Source organism: Lytechinus pictus, chromosome 5 (assembly GCF_037042905.1).
Source record: "Lytechinus pictus isolate F3 Inbred chromosome 5, Lp3.0, whole genome shotgun sequence".
NCBI lineage: Eukaryota > Metazoa > Echinodermata > Echinoidea > Temnopleuroida > Toxopneustidae > Lytechinus > Lytechinus pictus.
The window spans coordinates 51,265,828-51,286,947 of record NC_087249.1 but is presented as its reverse complement, the minus strand read 5'-3'; the positions used below and the strand labels follow the sequence as shown (position 1 = coordinate 51,286,947).

The following is a 21,120-nucleotide window of genomic DNA, read 5'->3' as shown; positions in this document are numbered from 1 at the left end:
TAGCAACGACCTCATCTTAAAACCTACCATAAAACTGTCCACTATAAATTAAGAAGTTACCCTATCATTGGACAAATCATACTATAAAACTGAAAATATTACCTGAATAAGCAACAGAAAAGACTTCTTATTCAATATTTACCAAACAAAATTACGAGATAGAATTAATCTGAATGACTGAATATATTCAAGTTCCTCCAAAATATATAACCAGACTATAAAAGAAAAGATGTTATTATAAAATGACATGAAACCAAATTATATCTAATAATTGAAAATCTAAATATGCCAGATGATGGCTACTTTACCATTATTACCATGATAAGTGTAAATATCTTTTTATAAGTTTGATGATAATTAATCTCAAAACAAAATATGTCTTCCTTCACAATAACTCCTCATTCTTAAATGCTAAATCTGACTTAGGAGCACTGACCTAAATTCAAAATCATGGCTAATCATTAGTAAATATATATATGAACAACATATTTCATGTAAAGTGAACATAAAAAAAGCCAACATAAAAACCCCCATATGGGCACAGGTATTTGTACTGTTTGGAAAAAGACTTGTCAAAATGACAGACAGCAAAGCTAGTTTTGTTTATTGTTCAGCAAATGCCCATTTTCTTCAAGAATAATTTCATACAAATTAAAAATAAATATGTGAGTAAAAAAAAAGGGTGTTTTATTTAACAATATGCTCAAACACTTTAAAGATTATCTTCGTAACTGGAAGTTTCGCTTAACCATAGACAATTTATCACTTCTGTTCTGATGTACCTATTTGTATTACTCTAACCCTATTCTGGTGTATTTACTTGCAATTTGTTTCCAAACATAATATACTTTGATCTTTTCTGACATTTGTGTTCATGTATCAAAAGTCTGGGGACAATTTTTGTAATGACAAATACACATATACATGGAGTTGATTTAACAGTCTTGAAAAAGGGAAATAAAGGAGATAAAATGACTTGCAAAATACCTTTGAATAAATAAACATTGCTTGCAATACACTTATAACAAGTTTTTCTGTTTTCAGAAATTCTGGGAACAAAAAGAATGTCAAGCGAACTCATAAATAAGATGGGGGTAAATAACAGCAATCATTAACAAATATGATACGACTTCAAGTTATATATATATAAAAAAATATAAACATACATAACAAAAGAATATTACCAAGAGGATGCTTTTTTTTTTTTTAATAATGCCATTTATGCAACATATATGAACTATTCCTGAAAAATCTAGTAAAAATCAAAATCTTTGCAGAGCTGGACAATACTGCCTATAATGAGCATTTGAAGTAACTCTTATTGTGTTAATAATTTATTACAAGCTTCCCATAATACTAGTACACTGCATGCTAGAATGTGTTTAGACCAGTTAACTGATGATCTATGTTGATATTGTAACAATGCCACTTAAAGGACTTTAAGTCCACCCCAACAAAAAGTTGATTTGAATAAAAAGAGAAAAATCCAACAAACATAACACTACAAATTTCATCAAAATCGGATGTAAAATAAGAAAGTTATGACATTTTAAAGTTTCAATTAATTTCACAAAACAGTTATATGCACATCCTGGCTGGTATGCAAATGAGGAGACTATGACGTCATCCACTCACTATTTCTTTTGTATTTTATTATATAAAATATGAAATATTTTAATTTTCTCTTCATTGTCAAAGTGATACAACGATTAATTCCTCCCTGAACATGTGGAATTAGCATTGTTTAATACTATATGGTTCAGTCAAGTTGGTCCTTATTTTGTCAAATCTATAAACAATGAAATATTGTATAATTCAAACAAAATAAAACAAAAGAAATAGTGAGTGATGGACATCATCGACTGACTCACCTAGTTGTGCATATCAGTTTTGTGAAAAATAAGTGAAACTTCAAAATGTCATAACTTTCTTATTTTACATCCGATTTTGATGAAATTTTCAGCATTATGCTAGTTTGATTTTTCTCTATTTATTCAAGTCAGCATTTTCCTGGGGTGGACTTGACCTTTAATCGATATTTGCTAGTACCCACAAATCAAGTATTTGAGAATCTGCTATCAATAAAAAAGGTTGCAGACATTTATCAAGGGGTAATGTATATGAGCAATTTCATTAAAAATCATGAGTTGTAGACAAAAAAGTGCTTGTTGTTCATTAAAATATTTTACATACATGTATAATCCAAAATCCATATCTTAATTTTTATTGTTAAAAACGGAAATCAGAAACAGAAATTCTCAGAAAATTTGTTTTGCACAATTGATCATAGGCCCGGCTATGACTGCTAAGGATTTACATTCAATAGCGCCATCTCTTGGTGAAAGCATGTATATAGCTAAGCAATTTTCAATGCAAGTACCCATCATCATCATGCATGGAATATCAATTGATGAAGCAATGTAGGAACTGTTGACATATCGGTTAACAGAAGATGGCAGTAATAAATCTGAATAATAAAGGTTTAATTTCCTAACCTCCATAGAAGGAGGGCAACATTTGATTGTTCTTGTCATAACTCTAAATGACAATACAAACTGTTGTTTTCACATTGATAATGATATAATATAATATAGTCATGACACTGTAAATGACCTTCTTTCAAAAAATGGACAATGCATATACATACAATATAAAGTCTCTTTGGATCTAGGGGTCTGTTTCATAAAACATATAAATAATAGAAATTCAATGGCAAATGAGCTCTCTGTCAATCAAATGGAACCATTTCAGTGGCTTGTAACAGGAACTTCTAACTTGCCATTGCTATGAAATTTGATGAAACACGACTTTGCAGAAAAGAGATTATAATACCATTTACACCATTGTGGCTAAAATAGACAACACTATCGTGTTTCAAATCTTTGATCACAACATATCCTAAAAAGCAACTGCACTCTTCTGTTTAAATCAATATCACTTATATATCGTTGGTGTAACATAATTGTTGAGGAAGGGGACTTGAACAGTTGTGTCATCTCCCACTTGAATAATGTGACGTAATGTATATAAGCCCATGTTTTAGAGTTATGGCAATGGTTAGAACCTACTTTTGTCTGTAAGCAGTCTCCTCATAACAGAGCACTTTTTCCAGGCAAAAGAAGGTTGCTATTTATGTCATAACTAAAAAAATAGAGTGTTTTCTGAGTTGCCCTATTTATTTAAACTTTAAGGTACGAGCCCACTGACGTTACACTTGGTCATACCGGTATGTGCTGAGGCACAGGGCTCAGTGGTTGAGAAGTCTCATAACTGGGTGATTAAGGTTCAAATCCTATTAAATGAGTATTATTCGTGGTATTGCATCATCATCACCCCACGTTCCCTAGGAAAGGAACCATAAGCTGTCAGTCCCGTAGTTCCTTACAACATAATGTATATATATTGCCCTTTTCAGTCATTGAAACCATCAATTAATACATTTATTGACAAATTCAACATTGTTGATTATAACCATATATACTCCTTAAGTACTGTTATACAAATAGTTTTGGGTCAATCTTGGTCACGTGTGTGACCAAAATTATGACAAATTTTTACTTTAATTAGTTATAAATCTAAAAATTTAAGAGATTTACTCAAATGTTATATAACATTAACATGTTTAGTGACCTCTCATTTGGAAATATTTTTTTGCTGTCTCCAATATGCATGTTCAAGGTCAGAGGTCAAAAGTGAGTCACATGTGTGACTTCACAAAAACATGATTTTCAAAGTTTCATTTTATTTTGAAATTCCTATGTCATCATAATAAGCTATAAATCTACATTTTTTTTATAAATATATGAAGTCAAGATTTGTCATAATTTCGGTCACTCAAGTGACCAAGAAACAAACAATTTATAATTTCATGAAGTACAAAAATACGGCCTGCTAAGAATGATAGAATTATTAGAATAATTCTTCTTGAGTACGACTATTCCTCCCACATTACTGGAAACGTAGCAAGAATGGCAACCAAAACAGTCAATAATTCAACAGATTGCTGAATATATTTCTCAATTGTCTGGATCTTTTCACGGGCAGTCACACCATGGCCCGGTCTTACATAGAGTTACGACTGATCTAATCAATCATAACTATATGGAAATCCATCAATGTCATAATATTTCTTCAGAAAGTTTGCACAATCTACTTTGTGAACAAAGAGAAGCACACTGAATTTTCAACAAAACTGATGAATGTATGACTTATCATATCTAAAAAATATTTTGAACAAACATATGCTTTTTATATATTGACATTGCTGGCTTTCCATATTTGTGATCATCGTAGAAGAATATCTTTACGCTTGATTGCATTGACTACAATGTATAATTAATCATGAAAATCAAGCATAAGACCTATCGGTAACCTCTGTGTCATGGGACCCTGGACATTAAGCCAGTATATGCCGACGTCCATGTAGCAAGCTATTTTCCAATTTAATCCTATTTTCTTTTCAAATGAAGCATTCCATACTTGATATCAACAATTGCTATTAGTTAACAACAAAAAAATATCAAGAAAATGAATTTCCTCTAGCAAGAAAACATTATTTTTTTAAAGAGAAGGCGATTCTTGATATCAAGAAATTGAATAGCATGACCAAATGGCTTGTCATGCGTATGTTGGCATAAACTTTGCCATCATGGCTACTTCCATGGAAACCTTGATTCTGATTGGCTGCTGAGCCCTGTTACCATGGTAATTGTGATAATGGAAAAAGTTATAACTGTCGTTTAAAGTCCATTATGAAACAGGCTCATGATGATTTATGACAGTTTTTCTCACGGATCAACAATAGAGAGAATGAGATACAAGTACATCAAAGGGAGCCTTTTATGAGAGAACTTGCCAGATGTTTGACCAGACAAGTCCTGGTTTATCCAACAGTCACAACTTACGATTTGGCTGCGACCCAATTTTGGAATAAAACACAGTAGAATTAGATACTAATAGTGAGACATGAAATATCTTACTGTGTAATAAGTAATGATATTCTAAATCATCATACCTATGTTTAAATCCGTGACTATGCTATCATCCTTATTAGAATAAAAGCAAATTTAATATCTCTATTCGTAATGACGTCATAGCAATCATACGATTCGCTATGATTTGAAACTAATTTGGTCTTTACTACAAAAGGTTTGCAATCATCCAAAATTGTTATACTAGAACTTTGTCAGTTAATCTGAACCTCATAGTCATATAGATACTTTTAATTCACATTATCAGAAAATGAGGAAAAATGCAATTTGTTCTCAAATCGGATTGTGGACCAGTCGTAAGGTGTGCGGTGGCAGTAGCCAATCAAAATCAAGAAAAATTGTCAGATCACATAACTTTTCTGACAAAAAATCTTGATGAAAAGCTCTCCTTTTTTATGGCTATGATTTGTTTTCAGGGCTGACAGACAGTAACTTAAAAATAAATGATTTTGTCAAAAGTGAAGCTCTTTCTAATATGCAAACCTATTTAGATGTGGTCAAGCATTATTCAAATTTTAAAGAAAATAGGAAGCTGAATTCCAAAATTCATAGGTATTAACAATTTTGTACCAAAATGACAAAATGGACAAAAGTGAGTTACGCCATCTGTCTGCCAAATGCCCATATGATCTCATTGCATTGCTTTGTTTGTCTAATAAACATACATATTGGTTTGTCTGCAGTGTTTGGAGATTGATTGTGTCAATATTTGCACAATGTCTGTATAGTATCAGCATATGACACACTTGATGTTTTCATAGATTATTAAAGATGATAATATAAATACGTACATACATGTAGGTATTTGATTTAATGTTTCAATGCAAGAAGACATTAACTCCTACATGACTATTGTGGCTCTGGAACTAAATCAATATGGTTGTGTCTACAATAGTACAAGTGAGGAACTAAATTGGGCTCATAGGGCCAAATTCTTTTTGTAATGTACACAAAAATCCCCATTTTTAAATCAAATTAAAAAAAATGAAATAGAATAAGAAATAAAGTTTTGAATATGAATGAGTAATACAAAATAAATATAAATAAATTAAAAAATAAATTGCAAATAAAACAATACTTTATCTTTAAAAAGTATGATAAAAATAAATAAATTTCAAAACTATCAGAATCATTGCAAGATTTAATACTCATGATTAGAAGTAGGAAACATTCTTTTCATAGATACATGTTTATTTCTTTCTGGATTCCCGAGAATCATAATTTAAACTCTGCAATTCAATGATTGGTTTTTCCCAAACAAAAGAAATCATAGGGCAAACGAGAACTCTATTTTAGGAAATGCACCATAACATCTTAAGGTGAATCACCCCATTTCAAAATGTTAAGTTAATTCACACGGTGGTACTATACCACATACTTCACCTTTGTTAATTTGATAAAAGAACTATGCTGCAAAATCATAAATTTTAGATTACCTTATTTTCATGTAATACAAAAGAATATGAAAATAATTGGCCATTAACTATTTAATGTCAAATTTCCATTCATATATGTACATATCAATTACTGTTAATAGTCTAATTGCATTTAGAAATAGCATTGTTGAATAATCTCTCACACTTTTCATGATTTTTAACTATCAATGATACGAATATATTATAAATGAGAATAGTTGTAGATTGCACCTGTTAGAAATTATTATTCCTGTCTAAATATTATAATAACTAAGCCATCTTACAAACATTTGTTCCATTTGTTGAAATTTCCAGCCCCAAATATGAAAGGTTCTTGATGAAAATCAGTGCATAAACACATAACATATTTTAGATTTCAATATGAATTTTTGCCCAAACATATTTTGAAAGAAAATGATAGGACAAATATCAAGGAAGATGCAGTATATTTATGAATCTACTTATAAACTTATCACTCAATTTGTATCATTGCGCAACAAAGTCTGAATATATGTCTTGAAGACTATCAATAGAATGGACTCTCAGAAATAAATCATATGAAACATGGTCTTAAAACCGAGACTATCAATTGACATAAATACATTACTACAGGGTTAAAAACGTACTTGAATATATAATCTAAACAAAGCTTTGAAGATACAAAACCAAAGGAAGGTTTTAGATGCCTAATTTATACCCATTGTATATATGGCTTATTGATGAGTATGTATCTTACAGATATATATCATATATGCTATGGTAGACATATATGAGTTGTAGACAATAACCCAGAGTCATTAATCTGTAGAAGATGAAAGAAAAATCTTTAAATTTTATTTGAGTATCATTTTAATGAAATAAATATTCAAGAAATGGATTTTACTTTGAATATGGACTCCCCAAAATTTCACATGGGTGTACTTTTTAATAATAAAACACCAGACACTCTAATATGAAGCTTTAATGATCGATTGTGGAACTGATTTTTAAGATTCATCATACACAATAATCAATAATAGAAATCAGTCACATTGTGGGCATTCATCCCAACCGTTGTATCAGTCAATTTTGGTCAAAAACTAGATTTTGAGATTTTTGCAGAAAATGAAAGTACAAGTTCTATTCTATTCATAACTAAATTTCTAGGCAGCAATTTATTTTAGTTTCTGAGATATGAGGGGATTTTCATTGCGATGACATCCCATTGGAAACGTGTACTGTAGCAGAGCGATACAAGGTTTTGACTGACCGTGATTTCAATGCGCGCGGTCAGCCAAACCGTCGTACGCGGCCATCGACACTGCAGTGACTTTGCACGTGAAAAGAGATATGACGTTTTGACTGACTGCGCTCATTGAAATCACGGTCAGGGTTGTGTATCCCCTATGGCGTTTTTGTACAGGGGATATCTAAGCCGTTCAAACCAAAATTACAAGCATGGAGCTCTTTTGCAATACTTTCTCTGCTTCTTGGTTTTGTGTAAAATAAGGATACCAATGTCAAGCAATTGTCTTGGTCTTTCCAACCATGTATTTTTCTCGCAATGCATATGTTGTAAGGCTGGGGAACTAAGTGTGAAAATTATAGTAAACTTTGAAGTCGATTTTTCTCTGAAATGGGTTTGCAACGTCGCATGTGATACAACGGTTTGGATGACCGACGACGACATGATCAATCGCTTTAAGCTTAATATCAAAGTGCAGAGAATATATTGTTTGAGCACAATTTTGAGAATATGATACAGAAGAGGGTTTTAAAACCCTCGGTGGGTAGCTCGTTGAGCCAAGTAGGAAGTATCGAGTTTAGAAACTTACTTGGTTTCAAGTCATCTTTCAAGGAGCACATATCACATGCCTTCATAAGATTGCTCTTTCTGCCCCCCCCTACTTGCTCATATCACATCTCTTTAAAGGGGCACTGAACTAAAAACACAGTGGCCTGAAATCGGGTTTACTTTAAACTCTGGTCTAAAGTTGTGGTTTAGCCTATCTATGGATAGCCAATCATGGCAGAAATCTCTTATAGGTACAAGTTCAAACCATCAGCTCAATTGACACTCAAACCATTAATAACTGTCTTGGAATAAAGAATAAAATAGTTTTCCTCACAATGAAAGCATGCCCGTGAGCAAGGCATAATAATTGACAATGCTCTTTTATTCTGCATTCAAATAAATGGAAATGCTATATGCAAGCCTACCAACCTGTAAACATACAAAATAGGATTGATTCATAAAAAAAATAGGAGTCACATCATATTTCCCATAGATGACTGCACATAATATCTGGACAAAAAAATGAGTTTTCTTTCCCTATATGATATAATGTATATTGAAAATTTCCAAAAAAGGAGTAGTTGGCATGCCTGTATATGCATTGTTGGTAACTAGATGTGCACTTGTTTAAAAAAACACACACAAAAAACAATGAAAGCATGTGATTAGAGCACAGTTAATATAAGGAATCTACAATATAATTTTTTTTTTAGGCTTCCCATAATTTTAGCAAAGAGACAACTAGACTTCAAAATATGGGCCAGTGAATCTCCTGCCATATGCCTTCAGAAATATGCTACAGGTGAATGATGATTATAAAGATATTAATTATAATAATAGGCATTTATATAGCGCCATCTATCTAGAAATGAAATGAGAATTTTGTTCTCATTTTGTTCTTTTTCAATGAATTTGGAAATAAATACTGAATTGAATTCCGAGGCGCATTGTTATTATTATTATTACCCTGGCTTTAGCATGAGCTGCCTCTCAGCGCTCAGTGCATTCGAGGGGTAATGTGGGTAAATTTCTTGCTGAAGGAAAACACGCCATGGCTGGGATTTGATCCCACGTCCCTCTAATTGAAGCTACTGAGCAGTTTACATTACACCCCCTTACATTAAATCAATACCTGGGTTGCTGGGTATTCTAATGAGTTAACAAGATGTGATATCAAATTGTATGAAGCTATTGATATATAATTTTCTGAGGAGAGCTTTACCATCAGTGCAGTGTCGACTAACAAAATTAAATTCCAGTGCCTGCAACATAATTCCTTATAGCGATTGATATGGGGCTGATATTTACTACTGTCAATTTTAGGTAAAAAAAATCAATTGAAAGTCATGCATTTCATTGTAAATTTGCAGATGATTGTTGGTCTGCTTCTTGCATCAACAACCACAAATTGGTCCGCTTCAGTTAAAATTTATCTATCACTTGAAAATTTGCATCTGACATTTGCGAATGATTGCAAATATTTTCTTACAACACTTCAGACAGATTCATCAACAGTATATTCATTTGACAGTATGATATAGCATAGTTTCTGACAGAGAGATGATCCAAGGCCAATGTTTCAGACACATTATTAATGTGTCTGAAACATTGGCCTTGGATTATCCCAGAGGATTCCTTAGCTTTAATAAATGATAATATAATGAGTCCACGACATCCCCCCCCCTGAAGACTATGGAATGCCATGACGGTGACTGTTAAGCTCATTATATTGCATTATTATGAAATATGAATTTCAAAGGTGGAAAACACTAGATTGAGACTATTAAAGCCCACATCAATACGAACTAAAATATCCAGGAAACAAAATAGTCAAATATCACTCCTGATGATATCATGTTGAGAACTTTGCAGAGTGGTTATGAACATCATCATTATCGTCATTATACTACTTGTATTGAAGCCTGGTAGCAGATCTAGCTTTCCTTACCATCTTCTAAATATTTAAATCATTTGTTCACTTTGTATTGTTTACTGAAATTTGACAGGGAAAAAATGAATGAAATTATGTGAACTATAGCATCTTTAGTCTGTTTACTTTACTGCTCTATTTTTAACAAACTTCAGAGCTGATCATCCAAAAACAGAATCAGAGCTCCCAAGAATCTATTCAGGAAAATCCCACAAAATTAAGGATAGGAGTCTTCTTTCATGAAGGTAACCAACAACCTACCAAACCTATCCGCCATTTATACCCCACTTGGTCAATTTCTATTTGTCTATTCAATCCAAACAGACCGTGAAATAGGATCCATCACAACACAGATTTTATAAATGACCACAGTTCATGGGCTTGGGATGAATAACCAACATAATTGCCTGGGAATCATGGCACCAAAATTGCCTACATGCACTTTAAAATAATTTTTTCTGAACAATTTTGTCAAGTTGGAGTTAGATAGAGAAAGAGAGAGACACACACATGCAGACAGAGACGGAGAGAGGCAGGGGTGGGGGGAATTGATTCGTACCAATTCCGAAAGGGGATTATGCAGACTGCATTAATATCTCTATCAGTATTATAACAAGAGTCCTTAATAATTTCAAACTTAGTTCGAAACAAGGAAATTTACATGCACAAATTTACTGCATTATCCCAGCACTTAAAACTCCAATTCATCATGTTTCTTTGCATTCTAAAATGTAACTTTTGGTATATTTTTTATGATCCTTGACTTTTGTACCGTCCTGTTGCCATACCCACTTGTATTCTACTGGTATTTTTCCTTTAATATTCCAAAGGATTTATGACAGTCTTCAGTTGACTACTTTCACATTTGTACATGTATGCACAGGAAAAACATTAATTTGGCACATGAAAGTAAAATTTCCCCATTTTGGCAACGTCTTGCTCTTGCATTGTCATGATTTTGACCACATCCCGTTTCCAGATTGCTCAGATCATCTTAGGCTTCCTTTCCAGGGTAAATGTGAAAGAACATTTCTGAGTGGTTGCCGGTCAATCTTTTCAGTAAACTGTGCAAGTAACAATCATCATGATTAGCCATTGCCTCATGCAATGTAAATTTTCATGACTCATTCAAGTCATTACATTATTTTGCATTTGTACATTGAACATTATTAGAGAATATCATACAAAGCAGAATTTAGTGACCATGATTGTTCTAATGTTATGCATATAAAGTATTTATACATTTATTAGAGATAATCCTCTTGCATTACTTCTCCTGTTTAGAGGAATTAAATGAATCGAATTGATGCTTCCTAATGTGAGTAATATCATTATCAAATGGGCATCGAACATGTAGTTCAATGTACATTTAATTTCAACAAGGTTGGAGAGCGTGAACTACATGTAAAGGACTTTTTGAGGACTATTCAAAGGCTCATGTTTACTTTCAAGGTCTCAATAGAGAAGAAAAGGCTGCCATTATGCTACACTGACATAACTATTAACTGATCACAAAAAACTATTTGGGTGAAAGAAACAGAACAGTGAATGAATATCAGAAAATGTCGATTTTTAAATTTAAAGGACAAGTCCACCCGAACAAAAAGTTTTTTTGAATAAATAGAGAAAAATACAACAAGCATAAAACTGAAAATTTCATCAAAATCGGATGTAAAATAAGAAAGTTATGACTTTTTAAAGTTTCACTTAATTACACAAACCAGTTATACGCACATCCTGGTCGGTATGCAAATGAGGAGACTGATGATGTCATCCACTCACTATTTCTTTTGTATTTTATTACATGAAATATGAAATATTCTAATTTTCTCCCCATTGTCAAGTGAAACAAGGATTAATTCCTCCCTGAACATGTGGAATTAGCATTGTTTATATGGTTCAGTCAAGTTGGTCCTCATTGTCAAATCTGTAAAAAACGAACTATTGTATAATTCAAACAATAAAAAAAAATAAAAGAAATAGTGAGTGATGAACATCATCGACTGACTCATTTGCATGTCACTGAGTTGTGCATATCACTGTTTTGTGAAAAATAAGAGAAACTTTAAAATGCCATAACTTTCTTATTTTACATCTGATTTTGATGAAATTTTCAGCTTTATGCTAGTTTGATATTTCTCTATTTAATCAAATCAACATTTTTCTGGGGTGGACTTGACCTTTAAACAGCAACATGAATCATGATTGAAAAAAAAAATCAATTACAAAACACAGAACACAAACACGATCAGTGGTGCGCTGTTCAGTGTCGAAAATATAAAGCTGATGATCTATTGATTGTCTTTAAATTTCCCACTTTTGTAAGTGCAGCATTAGTGCGCAGTTTGACCCATCACAAGAAAGGTCAATGCTGGCACCTGCTTGTGTAGGCTTCCACTGCGAGGGCAAATTTAAAGACATTTCAAAACCTAATCGTGTTCAATGTTGCAATCGCGATGCTGAAGGTCGTAAACTCTGAGCTGATCGCGTTTACAAATTTATGCATCTTTTTTTACGTTTAAAGTTTCCTCCGAATCATGATTTGAAAGAAATTTACTTTAACAACCGGGAATGGAGGAAATTGAACACACCCTTTGTTTCTCATTATATCCGTCTTGTAACTACGTTTTCAATCATGATTCACGTTGCCGTTCAAATTTGGAAACCGACATTGAACACACCCTAAAACAAATGTTGTGAAGTACATGTATATCAAAGTGATAGTGTAGGATATTGTCAAGTGTCTTATGGCAGTTGAATTGTGATGTAGATGAATTTAATTTTTTTTATAAAGAGCATTAATTTTATCAAGCTAAATTTTCAATATTAGTTCTTGATAATACTGTTTACATTACAAATGACGATTTTGCAAAAAATGTAAGCTACAAAATTATATCAAATACACTCCTGTAAAATAACTGGCAATACCAAAAGTAATGAAAAGATAATAATTTATTAAAAAGACCATATACAACCCTGCCTATAAATAAATACCTCTAAAGCATGATTTTTACTAAATATTTCATCTAAAGCTGAGATAGTTCACAATCTTAAAAAAATAACACCCTCTTTTCCTTTAGAACATTCTTTGCAAATATGGTGCAACATTTGAATGACAAAGATTCAGAACAGAACAACAGATATAATTTATCATAATTCATCTTCTAGCTCTCATATATACAGTTAATAATATATCTCCAACTATTTACAAGAACTGCTTCTGAAAAAAACAGTCATAATTACTGCACTTTAGGATCTTTGAAGTTGTCGAGAATTCTGACGCGTTCGCCGAGAAGTTGCTGCGGCGTCACTAGCAAGCACAGGAGCTTTCCGGCGGAAGGTCTTCGTCTCCGTCGATCTCATCTTTATTTGGTCGAAGCTTGATCGATTTGCCTCTTGAATCAGGGGAATCAAACTTTGGAGGCATCAAAGGCTTGTGGTCTCTCAGTTTATGTGCCAAGGTCATAAAAATGTTAGTGATCTTGTCCCCCTCTTCCTCCAACTTTGCGGACGTTTCGAAGAATGGCATGTTGTTGGCGTCTGAGAACTTCTGGGCGATGCCCGACGTGACCACCTTCCTGTCCGACATGTCGCATTTGTTTCCGACGAGGACACGGGGCGTTTCCGGAGATAGCGAGTGTCTGTCGCATTCATCTATCCACGTTGGCAAGCTCTCGAATGTACTCATTTTCGTGACATCATAGACAAAGATGACAGCATGAACATTACGATAGTAGTGCTGGACCATGCTCTTGCGGAATCTCTCCTGGCCCGCTGTGTCCCATAATTGTAACTGCAGAGGGAGATAAAGAAGACAGACAAGTGTAAATTCAATCATTAAAAAGAACAAAAATTTAACATATATTTGTATACTATACATATGGAACAAACAAAACAATTGAAATTAATTTAAACTTTATATACTGAGACAATGTATAGTATTATACAGTACTCTAGATGTGGAAGAATCAACACACAAGTCTTTCTTCTTTATAAATGTCTTTGATATAAGTACAAAGAATCACATCAATCTGGGGAAAACAAATATAAAAGACAAATTGCAGAATAAAAGTTAATGATTTTGAATGCGGGATATTTCTTGCAATATTTTATTTGTAACACTATCATCAGTTCAAAAAAATACTGTATAAGCTGTTATTTTCGCTGAAGTTTTATTTTTTCGGATTTCGCGAATTGGCCACGAATTTAACAACACAAAAAAATATTGACACATTTAGTAATCAGTGCCAATATCCCCAACAGCAAAGCTTTGCTATTGCAAACATCCTGTGTGGTGAAAAATTCTGATATGCACATATACAAAAAATAAAGTTGAGAAAGTACAGTTAGTAATTCAAAGAGCTAGAATTTCACTTTTTTATTTGTCAAACAAAATATTATCATGAACTCAACAACCCGCAAAAATGTTGGGACCCCGCGATTCGCGAAAAATTATGTATGCGAAAATAACAGCTTATGTAGTACATCAAACTAAGGGAAAAGTAGAATAAAAAGAAGATATGCACAATATAATCAAATAAGTCTGAGATGTTTCTTGCAACACTAATATCAGTTCAAAGAATTACATTAAACTATAAAAATAATAAAAAACTAATATTTATAAAAAATAAATTGCAAAATGAAAGTAAATTAATGTTAAGATATTTGTTGCAACTATTAGATCCAATAATAATCCAATAATAACTCTGCTACATGTACATGACATACTGTAGCTACAAGTCGAGTAGATATATATACATGTGTCGTCTACTGCTGATAGCATCACATGACCTGTGTGGAATGCAGGAGCATGACACCAATCATTAATCAAACGCATCCTGGATGGTAGGAGGATAAATTGCCACTTGGTCTACTTTCCATTAGATTTGATCCCATACACAATAAGAAACTTTTGCACCCTAAATGAAAGACTGGAAGCAAATTTTGGGGTGTAATTTTGCACCCTAAGAGGAGAAAAGGTGCAAAAATGCAAGTTTATATTATCATTTTTTGCACCAAGAAATGTTTGTTTCAGCCTGAAAAGGTGCAAACATCTCCTTTAAAGGTCGGTAATACTTAATATGAAGAAAGTTTCAAACTGGCTCCTTGATCATCTCTGCAACCTATTACAGTGTTCAACTGCACCTTTAAATGTGCATTAAAATAAGCATTATTATTAATTACACTCATTAGCATCCTTTGGGCGCTGCTATTGTACCAACCCCTATGGTTCAACTTTGAACCCCTATTTCTTTAATAGGGATTAATGAAGGGATTAATGCTTGTTCCTCTTCAACCAGTTTGCCGTATTACCATTTGATCTATTAAATTGAAACTTTGCCCATTTATTATTTTGTCTAATTTCTGGCATGAATCTTAGTAGGATCCATGTTTCCAGTTTATATGCTATACCCATTTCATAAATCATTCACTTGGTGTCCTGGTCTCAGTGGGTCTGTGTGGCTTTTTATTGGACATACTCTCTAAATTCCCTAGATTTAAACTGATTGCAATCAGGAACCAATCCAAAGTTGGATTGAAGTTTTCAATCTAATTGATTTAGAATTCAATCTTATTTGATTGAAATTTTTAATCCAATTTAGGATTGGTCCCTGAATCTTTTAGATTGAGTTTCAATCTACAGAATTTAGAGAGTAGAAATTCTTTGTTTTCTTGATTCTGCTGTTTTCAATGTTTTAATTCATAAAAATCATAATCACCAAGCTTATGCTAATAAAACAAGAAAAGCTTCCACTTCTTGTAAAACCTCAGGAATTTTATTGATGATACCCTAGTAACAGTCATAAGAAGTTTTATACTCCTTATACAATGTTAAAACTCAACATCTTAATGTAGTAGCATCTTATGTGTAAAAATGAAAATATAAAATTAAGAACAAAAAAAAAAATGCTTGCTTGCCGGTTATTTGTATCTGGAAAATACTTTAAATACACCCAAAATGAAGTACGATCTTGATCGCGTAGAAGTACAAGTACTGATGACCAAATTTCACTCAGAAAACAGTTTCCTGACCAAAATGTGTGCTAACTTTAGCTTTAACCTTTGCATATTATGTAACTTGAAACCACAAACCTGTCACCAAGCTAAACCACAGTAGCTCATCTCCTCAAATATCTAGGGTTCATAACTACAGTCTGTGGTTATGTTCACACTTTGGGTGCGTTTATCCGCCACTTTTTTACCCTATAATCATGATTCCAATCATGATTCAAATCACGATTCTGCAGAATCACGATTGCGTTTAGTCGAAATTGAATATAATCATGATTAGAATCACAAACATGAACTACGAAAAAAAGGGCGTTTGGAAAGACGTTTCTGCAGAATCACGTACGAAAATGTTCGGATAAACGATATCGTGATTTGAATCATGATTATATGACGTCATTGTGTCGAGCTATTTCCGGTTCTTGCCAAGGCGCGCGCCCCACGTTGTCACATCACATGTACGTCGCCGACCTCCAATTAAGTGTCCAACGTTGACCTATACTTCCTGGGTCAAACTGCGCACTGTGATGCGCACTGGATCGGTCCGAATCCGAGGAGAAACAGTGTTGGAACGAAGGTCGTCTAAACCCTGATTCTGTAGTAATTGTGATTCATGTTTGTGATTTGAATCATGATTCCAATCATGATTCAAATCACGATTCTGGCTTGAGGTCGGATAAACGCAGCCATAAGCATATATTCTGATTATAACTCAACCCATTTCACACATACATGTATGTATGAAAATCTGAAATAATTTTCATGTAACAAAATAAGAAAAGGAAAGCAGGGACAGGACATCAGTAGCTGACCTATTGAACATTCACAACAACATGGATAACTCTTTTCACCACATATAACTCAATAAATTCACAATTTTTTAAAGCAGATTTTGATGAGGTATTCAGAATTTTGGTTGATGAATTTTACTTGTTGAATTAATTATATTAATATCAATATTTTCAGCCTGGAGTACCTGTTATTAAAGTAAACAAGATGCCAGGAAGAGTATGCCAAATGACATTCAAAGTGGTAAATAAAATGTCATATGAACATTACAATAGGTGCATAACTCAATAACATGACTTAAAGTGAATAAAGCGCCATGTGAACTTTGCCATGGACCTGTCTTCACTTATGTTATCAAATGACATGTCACAAGAGAGAAAGTGATGTAATGGAGAGGAATAGAGATGACACCTGTTCAAACAATATTGAGCGGCACCATCAGTATGCTACACCTTTATGAAGGGTCGGAGATCGGATCGGACTGACAGCAAATTACTGGAGTACAAAATGGTAAAAATTGCATATCTCTCGAGATGAAAAGGCAGCTATTAAAAGGATAAGGTTTTTCTTTTGCTCAGTCATTCATAGCCTGCGCAAGAGTGCATCATTGACTATAACACTTCATATGTACAGTATATCATAAAATTTAAATTATAAAACAAGAAATCATTTGGATAAACAAATATTGTCACTGTCCTGTCTGGTCTGTGTAAGTTATATAAAGTGCATTATACCTACTGTCAATGACAACAAAAGACATCTTTCAAAAGCAGTCTTTGCAATTTAGCGTTGGATGATTTTCCACCTCACCAGCTAAAGAATATCATGAACAGGCCATTGCCAACTATACATAGATAGATCATTGGCTAATTAATATCTTTTGCCTCATTAGCTTTTGGGAATGGTCTTCCTCTTGAGGCGGTGCTGCAACAGCCCAAGTTTGCTAAATCTCGAGATTTTAGCCCGATCGGCCCTCTTCGCGATTAATCTCGAGATTCAAGAAATGCCCGTCTCCTCCATCGCAAGAAGAGCAATTCCTGCTCGAGCGAGGCATCGATGCTCATGGTCTGATGCCGTGAATATATGATCCTGAGTGCATTATTCACCTTTTTTGCTTGGCGCTCCTGCATTTTCTATCATTTTGTCTGTGATGAAATCTGAGCATCTGCAATGATATGCTGCTTGTAGAATCCCTACATGTGCAACAAACGAGGCTCTGAATTTTAACAAAACCAGATCTTCTTTTTCTCATTAAGGATGCTCTTTAAAAGCATCACACATAGGAAATTAATCTTGAAATACATGACTGTATAATAAAAAAAAATTAAGAAATCATCCTCTCTTCTCATGAAACAAGTAACATTTTTAAAGTTTAGTTTGGCATGACATGTACTACATACTGACATAGCCTAATTCACACTTTTGATATTGTTCTAGTTTCATATTTCAAATCTATAATTTTTTAAAGGGATGGTCCGGGCTGAAAATATTCATATCTTGCCGAAAATTTCATCAAAATCGGATCACAAATAATAAAGTTATTGAAGTTTAAAGTTTGGCAATATTTTGTGAAAACAGTCGTCATGAATATTCATTAGGTGGGCTGATGATGTCACATCTCCACTTTCCGTTTTCTTATGTTATTACATAAAATCATATTTTTTTCATTATTTCATACTTGTGTGAATAATATGTCTCCCTTATAATGAAATAAGTTGCAGCAATAAATATCTAATGCACTAAATCAGATGTCAATCCAATTTTTCTAGTTCTTGGAGGAAAAAATTTGAATAAACCTATTTTCATATAATAAAATACAAAAGAACAAGTGGAGATGTGACATCATCAGTCCACCTAATGAATATTCATGACGACTGTTTTCACAAAATATTGCTAAACTTTAAAATTCAATAACTTTGTTATTTGTTATCCGATTTTGATGGAATTTTTGGCATTTTGCTCAGTGAATTCTACACTATTTATTAAACTATAAATTCTTTCAGCCCGGACCATCCCTTTAACAGGGAAAAAACTGGAAAACAAGATCATTCACAGAGCAACCCAGATAAAATACAAAGAAAATAATGAAATAACTAAAACAGTAAATTCATTTCATTTGGCTTTTTCAATCACATTGAGGTTCTCTATTGAATCAACCATGCATGAAAAACAAAAGCCCATAACAAGAGAACGAATGACGGAACCAGCAAACCTAGATCAGACATGACCTTCACATTGACTTTCATATTGGATGTACTGTACTTCCTTTGATGACATCAGAAAAAACAAGGATCGTCTAGGCCTACACTGCAATACTGAAAGGTCATCAAACTATTTGTCAAATTATGCCATTTGCAAAATAGTTATTCTTCACTACAATACATGTAAACGTAAACATGTAAACATAGAAGAGCAGTTGATTTTGTTGGAAAATTCTACCATTTGGATATTTTCCCCTGGCTAACAGGTAACACAGTATTCTTTAAACATAATTAAATGCATGACAACACTTGCTAGTCAACATTTAACATTTAATGTTAATATGTCAAGCAAGTATCAGACAAGCATAAAAATATATTCCGTTTCATGACTGTGAAGTTATACCAATGTAATTTCAGCTTCACAGTATATTTTCCAAGTACAGGATTGCTAAAATCAAAATCAAATCCCCCGATATGTGTTATTATTGAGCAGACCTCGGAAATGTTATGCATATGACGAAATTATGTATTTGAGTAATTCATACAACTACCTGAAACAATGTTCATTTATATCAATTTTAACAAAGAATTTATATAAATAGCCAAGAAAAAAAAGGTGAATTGAATATTACTGATGTTGATTGCAAATATTAGAAATCGGACAATGAGATATTCTTCCCTGCATAGTGAATGATGAATGTTGCAAAATGTCACAATCACCTTCTAGAATTAATAACTGGACATCAAAAGTGAACTGTTCCTAATAAACCTACCAGCTAAATCTATTTCAACGGATACATATACATACTTGTGTAGATATAGGTCAAGAATTAATGGTATCCACTTCCATCAAATATACATTTATGGTGCCCTAAAATAGTTAATTTATTGCCGCTGAGGTATAGGCCTAATCATTACATTTTTACGATCACAATGTTTGTTCAGCAGGAGAAATCATAGTAAACCTTTAAATGACAAATACATGTATGTCTGTCAGCAATGATAGCGTTCATCTTCGTGTTAAAGATTAAAAGAGTGCTCCACACTGAAAATACAGTAAAATTCATCCACACCTTTAATAAAACAGGCATTTAAAAAAAAAGGGAGGCGGTGGGGCTACTTTTCATAATCTACAAGAACTCCCAAAATCTGTAAGATTGGATAAACATTGCAGTGAATGGGGACGTTCCAGGGCACTTGTTTCATTTTCCAGGGCTCGTTTGATCGTATCAGGGATGAAAACGCGCAGAGCCCCTGTGGTATCTATATATATTCTGGTGAAAAAATAAATAACATTACTGAATTTTAACTGACAGGCCATAGGTCCCTATGAGCATCTTCTTGAACCAAGTAGAAAGTATAAATGTTACACTGTCATTATACTGGTCCTTTCTTTTGAATTAGATATTTTTATGAATTCATAAGTTAATTTCAGGTTTGAAAAGATGACCCAGAACATTTTATCTCCTTCTATTTTCTCTTGCTTTGTGTAACCTCTTTATTTCGAGCCTAAAATAAAACTTGTAAAATACCAACATGAACTAGAAGGGTGTAGTTCTCACAATGCCACTCTTAAAATGTGACACCTTTTAACCAGGTCAAGATCACACAGGTACAAGAGAAGATTTCTGAAATTAAGAATATATTGAAGTAAACACATGTCAATAACAATAAAGTGTTTGTGCGATGCATGTATTGCATGTATTTTGGTCTGCATCAATTGCCTGTCCAATTACCACTGACTGTATTGAACAAAGAACCTAAATCCAACGAATAACCTATAGTCTGATGCGCATGCGTAAAAATACAATGCGTACAACAATGAATGTAATGCGTAATGCGTGGCATCGAGCGCAATGATACTTTGACATCATTATGAACTACAAGTTGCATTTCTATGATCAAATTGATCTTGTGAGACCATAACTGTGTTATGACTTTCTCAATTATTCCCCCCCCCCCTTTTTGGGGGGGAGGGAGGTGGGATAGATAATAATACTGGATGACTTTG

General features: G+C 33.2%; 1 protein-coding gene across 1 annotated transcript in view; it reads right to left on the bottom strand.

The window, feature by feature from the left end:
- Positions 1–13,420: 13,420 nt before the first annotated feature.
- The window catches only part of LOC129261292 (ras-related protein Rab-33B-like), a 31,733-nt gene continuing 24,033 nt past the window's right edge, over positions 13,421–21,120 (bottom strand). The window contains exon 2 of the mRNA XM_054899351.2: positions 13,421–13,903. Within this exon, the coding sequence (XP_054755326.2) occupies positions 13,421–13,903 (483 nt within the window). The remainder of the gene's footprint in view (positions 13,904–21,120) is intronic.